This window comes from Gadus morhua, chromosome 5 (assembly GCF_902167405.1).
Source record: "Gadus morhua chromosome 5, gadMor3.0, whole genome shotgun sequence".
In the NCBI taxonomy this organism is placed as follows: domain Eukaryota; kingdom Metazoa; phylum Chordata; class Actinopteri; order Gadiformes; family Gadidae; genus Gadus; species Gadus morhua.
Window position 1 is genome coordinate 7,339,103 of NC_044052.1, and position 6,785 is coordinate 7,345,887.

General features: G+C 50.4%; 1 protein-coding gene across 1 annotated transcript in view; it reads right to left on the reverse strand.

Annotated features, from left to right (window-relative positions):
- Positions 1-6,785, reverse strand: part of myt1lb (myelin transcription factor 1-like, b) — a 143,474-nt gene that overhangs the window by 30,863 nt on the left and 105,826 nt on the right. Inside the window, exons 2-3 of the mRNA XM_030357116.1 lie at positions 5,934-6,556; positions 534-1,835 (exon numbers count right to left, since the gene is read on the reverse strand). Of these exons, the coding sequence (XP_030212976.1) occupies positions 534-1,835; positions 5,934-6,556 (1,925 nt within the window). The remainder of the gene's footprint in view (positions 1-533; positions 1,836-5,933; positions 6,557-6,785) is intronic.

Here is a 6,785-nt window from a genome sequence, read left to right on the forward strand (position 1 = left end):
CCAGACAGCCTTTCTTTTTTCCCGTAGCTATTTTTCCGAAGTGCATTTTTTCCGGGTTTAAAAATAGGCAGCTTTACCCCGTGCTGCATCATAGGGATGAGATTTGCGGTCCTAACAGGCCGTGCAGATTGCCATTACTTATGCCTGACAAGCCTACCCTGTGATGTTTCCATGCTGGCCTATTTTAACAACATAAGCTGATGCTGCCTCTCCTGCTGCTACCAAGATGTGTATTTCCAAATTGGCTAAAAAAGCTTGTCCCGGGGTTATAGTGGGGTTTCCAGAATGTTCACGTGCATCGTCTCCTCTCAGGAATCCGAGATACTGAGCCAAACAGGAGAAGAAATTACACTCTCATTTTCTTCGGAAATACAGTAAATATCTGCCTTTTTTTCTACCTGTGTGAGCAGCCCCCCCCCCCCCTCCCTCCCCCCAAACCAAAACACAATTTAACATCAACTAAATCGAACCGGACGAGATTGTAATAAGCTCAGGGGAGCCGGCGTCGTCGCGGAGACGAAGACGCCACTCACCCTTGTGGTAGAAGGGCTTCTTCATGCCGTCCGGTAGCCGGGCCTTGCGCTCCACGCCGTAGCCGTGCCGCGAGCCGTGCTCCTCGTGGCTGTACCGCACGCCGTCCCGCCGGGCCGCCTCCGCCGACATCTTGTCCCGCATGGCCTTGGCGCGCTCCGACTCCATGGCGATGGCCTTCTCCAGCAGCGACAGGTTGCCCTTGGTCATGTCGAACACCTCCTCCGACCGGTCCGACGTCACCGACGTGGTGTCCTCGTCAAAGTCCCTGTGGTTGCCGTGGTAGCGGTCGTCCTGCGCGCAGCTGGCGAACCCCTTGGAGCGCGGGCTCAGCTGCTCCTCCAGCTTCATCAGGTTGACCATGTCCGAGTAGTTCCTGTCCAGCGTCCGGCGCTCCTCGTGGCTCTGCTGGAAGTCCTCGTAGCCCGGGTGGTGCTGGGCCGGGTGGTGCCCGTCGCCGCCGCCACCCCCGCCGCCGCCGCCGCCGCCGCCGTAGTGGCTCAGCTGGCCGTGGCCCGGGACCCGGTCGGCGCTTTTGGTCTCGCTGAGCTTCCGCGCCAGGTCGAAGCACTGGTTGCGCAGGCACTCCAGGCTGCTGAGGCACACCTCCTCGTCGCTGTCCTCGCCGCCCTGACCGTTGCCGGCGGCCTTGGCCTGCCCGCCGGGGTGTCCCACGCCCCGTCCCCCCGCGTACTCGCCGTGCATCTCGCCGTTCTCCCCGAAGCCGTCCCCGTAGTCCTGGCCGTCCAGGTGGTCGGACAGCATGGCGCCGTGGCCCTGCGCCAACAGCTTCAGCGAATCCACCGTCTCCCGCACCACGTCGCTGTCCACGTCCAGGCTGAGATCGCCCTTCTGCGGCACCTCTCCCTCGTCCTCCTCCTCTTCCTCCTCCTCGTCCTCCTCCTCTTCCTCGTCCTCCTCCTCCTCCTCCTCCTCCTCCTCCTCTTCGTCGTCCTCGTCTTCCTCCTCCTCGGCGCTGTTGGAGGAGTTGCTGTTCATCTCCGACTCGGTCATGGCGCGGTAGGCGGCGTCCTCGGCGATCTTGCCCAGGTTGAGCAGCGACTTGGCCACCAACTCGTCGTAGTTCTCGTACTCGTTCTCGTTGTTGTTGTCGTCCTTCTCCGGCATGGGGCCCTGTCGGGGGTTTCCACTGTCGGCGCCGTCTCTGTGGTTGCCACGGGCGACGTGGTTGCCTTCGCTTCCCTCAGCACGGCTCGAGCCACTGCTGCTGCTGTGGCTGCTGCTGCTGCCGCCGCCGCCGCCACCTCCTCCTCCTCCCCCGCCACCGCACATCAGATCGTCCCCTGTTGGGAGAAACAGAAAGAGAACAAATGTCTCGTAATTGAATTTGGGTTATTCTATTTTGCCCGTAAATCAGATTTCTGGGCATGGTCTGGTTAAATTGGATAAGGAACCCTTCGCTTCCCCCTAATAATTCACTTTGCGAGTTTTAACAGGAGCTTGTGCACTGAATCGAGAATCAGCGAAAGGGAGTCACATCTAGTGCTCTGGACATGTTCCAGACAGGGACGAGGACCAGGAGGAATTATGATACATCAGACTAAAGGTATCATCCCAGGTAACCTGTTTTACCATAAACTGTGGAATATTATGAATAGGGAAATTAAGGTTATTATTCAAATGATTATTATCGGAGCAATAATTAGGGGGTAAGAGTGACTAGAGGAATATCTAATTGTATAATCACTGTTCCAAAGGGTGTTACTAACAGATGTTACTATTTCGGCAGCGACTGCTTCGTTTTGGATGCACACACACATAAATACAACATAGAGTGGCTCTTCAAATTGGAGGAAGAATCGCCAGTCCTATTTCTGGATGAACGTTAAGACACTGAGAGTTAATCTGCAACAAGATGAACCCCCCTGTCACTTGCCCGTTCATTGTCTTCGAGCCGAGACCCCTTTTCATTCAATCGAGAGGATCTTAAAAGTTCCTTTCACTGCCTAATTGATTCTGACATGCTGCAAAAGGTTGCCAAACCTCTTCTGTCTGCAATTTCAAGCACTCACTCTTTTGGAACACATACAATCTCAAGTGCACATCGCTCATTGTCGCCACACATGACACTTGCATTCCAGCAGTGGGTAGTCCACAAAAAGACACATTCTCAAATATTTTTGGAGAGCACAAGCGATTCAAATCTATTAAAATCTCACACACCAGAGATAATTATCAGTAATTAATACTTTCCAAGCTCCGCACTACCCTGCCAGTTATTGTAATGCTCGCACGAACACAGAGCTGAAAAATGCCACGAAATGGCACCGACTAACAAACATTTGAAAGCTAGTATGTGAGTGTGTACAGAGGCAGTATGTACCTTAGCAGCACACACGATGGGGGATGTTTACCATACCACATAGAAAAATGTACAGCACACACACTGTACTGTGCACTGTAATCATAAACATCACCACTAACAGACCCACAACACCCACACACACACGCACACACACATACGTACACACAAATACACACACACACACACACACACACACACACACACACACACACACACACACACACACACACACACACACGCACACAAATACATACACGAATACACACACGAATACACACACACACACAAACACACCCACACCCACACACCAACACACACACACACACACACACACACACACACACACACACACACACACACACACACACACACCACACACACACACACACACACCCACACACCACACACACACACACACACACACACACACACACACACACACACACACACACACACACACACACACACACACACACACACACACACACACACACACACACACACAGCAGAGAACCAGTGAACACAACCTAATGAGGGCAACACAAACGTCGAGCTTGAGGTGAGAGCTTTGGACCGGAAAAGGCTGAACAGTCACGATTGACCGGCCACATGTTTCAGCAGAAGACGGAGGAGGTGGTGGTGGTGGTGGTGGTGGTGGTGGTGGACGAGGGGCGAAGCCCTCTTACAGTTCCCTCCTGCACCAGGGGCTTTAATTTTGGATGGCATGAAACATGGCACAGGAAAGCAATTTAGAGAGCAATCAGTGTACACAAAGGGGATATGGAAGCGAAACAGATTGAGGCAGAACACAGCCATGGCCTGAATTGGCTTTGGATTAGCTCTAGAGCAATGTGCAAGCCACGTGCTGCTCACCACACCACCTCCATTATATGCACACGATTGGAATCAAGCCGCCCCTCTCCTCCCTGGCAGCCTGAAACCTCTGTCTTTGGACAGATGACTAACACAGCGACGAACCATGTGTAGAAAAGATTAAATAGCACAAGCTTCTAAAAACAAACTCAGTAAAATCCATATCGAAAGGGCAAATACGCTTAAATGATAACAACCTACAGAGTCCCTTAGGAAATTGTTCTTCTTTACTAAACCAAAGAGCAGGAGAGGTGAAGAAGCACAAAGAAACAGGAACGCCAAAAGCACCGGAGTGCAGAGTTGGCCCGTCAGCTAGCACCTCTGGTGCTGCTGCTAGGCTTCAGTCGCCATGACGGCGCCGACAACAACGCAGAGGGCGGCAACAGTGGCAGCTCTCAGGCTGGATGCTCAGGCTGGATGCTCAGGCCCCGCCCCCTGCTGACCCGAGGCTCTAATGAACGGCGGTGCAGCCGGAGATGCATTCTCACGTCCAGACAAAGGAAACAGGCGGAGGAAACACTGCATCAACACTTTGGGGGGGGCTGGTGGTGGTGGGTAGGGGCGGTTGGTGACAGGAAGCGCCCAAACCAGGGTTAACACACTCCTCTCTCTCCCAGCCTCACCCTTAATTGGACCTGAAGGCACTGTCGGGTCCAATCGGGGATGCGGGGGTGCAACATACAGGATCTGTCGGCGAGAGACCTGCCAGATCCTATGTAGCGTCCACTTCAAGGTGTGTTGGTTGGTGGTGGGGGGGTGAGGGATAACACCAGCGGCAGGGATGTGTTTCAGATCCCACGTGCACAAATAACAAATAAACGCGTTTGCGTCAACCTGTGTCCAGCATGGTGCAACGGTACGAAAAAGGTACTTATCGGTGAAAGAAAAGTGGCTGCTAAAGACCTCTTCCTCTTCTTAGAGGAAGGTAGAAGGTAGAAAAGGTAGAATAGCGGCAACAAGCGCGTATTTGTGCATAATCCATTGCCTCTCATGACCTTGAGCCTATTGATTATTTCGCCTTGTGATAGGTGATATGTCATATCAGTGACTGGCAGAGTTCTATACTGCATGTGATGTATGAATGATGTGTTCATGTTCTGCCACAAGGAAAGAAGAGTCCAGTTTGAGTCTCAGTGATGATGCTGTATAACAGTGACATCAGGCTTATTGTTCTGATTACGTATTATACGCATGATATATAGTAGAGTTTTTGCATATGTATTATAATATAGGAAAGTGCCTCTCAAAAACAAAGGACAGGTTAAGATTCATCTCGATTGCCATTGAAAGAGTGTGGCATGAGAATAGTTTAAAGAGAAGGTAAATGTGCAAATGTTAATACAACTGTTAACTAAATAGTTAACTAATTCATTAATAAAACAAACCGTCTGCACATGAAACAAACGACATCAAAGAAATGAACTGTAGGAATAAAACATTTCATGCTCTAAGCTATTCAGTGAGGGCTTTTCATATACTTTGTCTGATCCAAAGGCAAACAAAGGTTCTGTTAGCTATCAATTTTTGAAGATACACCTTTCTAAGCCCTACGAAAATAAGGAACACTTGATAGGGCAAGGAAACATTGATCGACGTTGATGAAATCCCATGGTTTAAAAACGAAAGGCAACATCTTGTTAACTAATTGTAGATAATTTTTTTTATATATATTTTAATGAAAGTACACTGTTCCTATACATCTTTTATGTTTTTCTGTATTAGACTCTAATCCATACAGAAATGGGTGCAATCCTGCTTGTTGTTTTCCCTTAAAGTCTTCAGGTTAGGAGGAGTCTTCAAACCCATTTTAAGCCAATCTTTAAGAGCCCTTTTATGCTGTTGTAATTATAAAGGGCAAAATTGAGAAAATGTAAAGCTTGCTTGGAAGACAACATTGTGCGACATGGGATGCTTGCTTTGAACACTCTGTAAATTCACTGGCAGAGTGACTCTGAGTTTTCTCCTGAAGTAAGAGGTATTGGGTACAAACCTCAAACTCCCATTCCCTCCGTCTCTAAAGCCATGCAGGTGGGAGTATTAGGGAGCTGATAAAACAGAGCATCTGTTACTCTGCCAGCCTTCCTGGAGCAAATAAAGGCGACAAGATGCCAAAAACATCTTCCCTTTTTAAAGGACTGAATATTATATTTTACACCCAGGAAAATGCTAATTAGCATACAATGGAAGTAGAAACCACCATCACCTTGTCGATGACTCCTGGGCTCTTCTTCCTCCTCCTCGTCATCCTCATACTCCACTTCTTCCTCCTCCTCCTCTTCCTCCTCCTCCTCCTCCTCCTCCTCCTCCTCCACCCTCTCATCCGCCTCCTCCTCCTCCTCGTCTCCTTGCTCCACCTCTACGTCCTCCTCTTCCTCCTCCTCCTCTGCGTCAGGCCCCCTCTCCACCTCCCCGGCCTCCATATGGGCATCGTTGTAGTCCGTGTACCCTTCCTCCTCCTCCTCTTCCTCCTCTTCCCCTTCTTCCTCCATTTCCGCCTCCCCCTCTTCTTCCTCCACAACCGCTGCTCCTCCTCCTCCACCTCCTCCTCCTTCTCCTCCTCCTCCTTCTTCTTCTTCTTCTTCTTCTTCTTCTTCTTCCCGCTCCTCCTCCTCCTCCTCCTCCTCCTCTCCTCCCTCTCCCTCCGGACCATCCATCTCCTCAGTGCCATCTGACTCGTAGCACTCCTCCATCGTGGAGTTGTCCATGGGGTCTAGGTAGTTGTTGCTCTTGGGTGAGGGCGACGGCGGCGGCCTGTCCAGCCCTTTTCTCTTCTTAGCCACGGGACAGCCGTAGACACTGCAGGGGGGAGATAAGGGAGAGGGCAGCCTGTTAGCCAGCGAGCTCCGACAGGCCAGAACAGCCTTTGTTTAAACGAAGGCTAATGCTTATTTGAACTCAGTGTGTGTTGATGCACTAGGTCGGTACCGGCCAGAAAGCGTTTTTTATTTAATTCTTTGTAAACATAATGGAGGAGAAAAAAGAAAACAGTATGTAAATAGTAACCAGAAAATATTTCTTTAGCTTTTATTTCCATCTCCCACACGCAAAATCATTA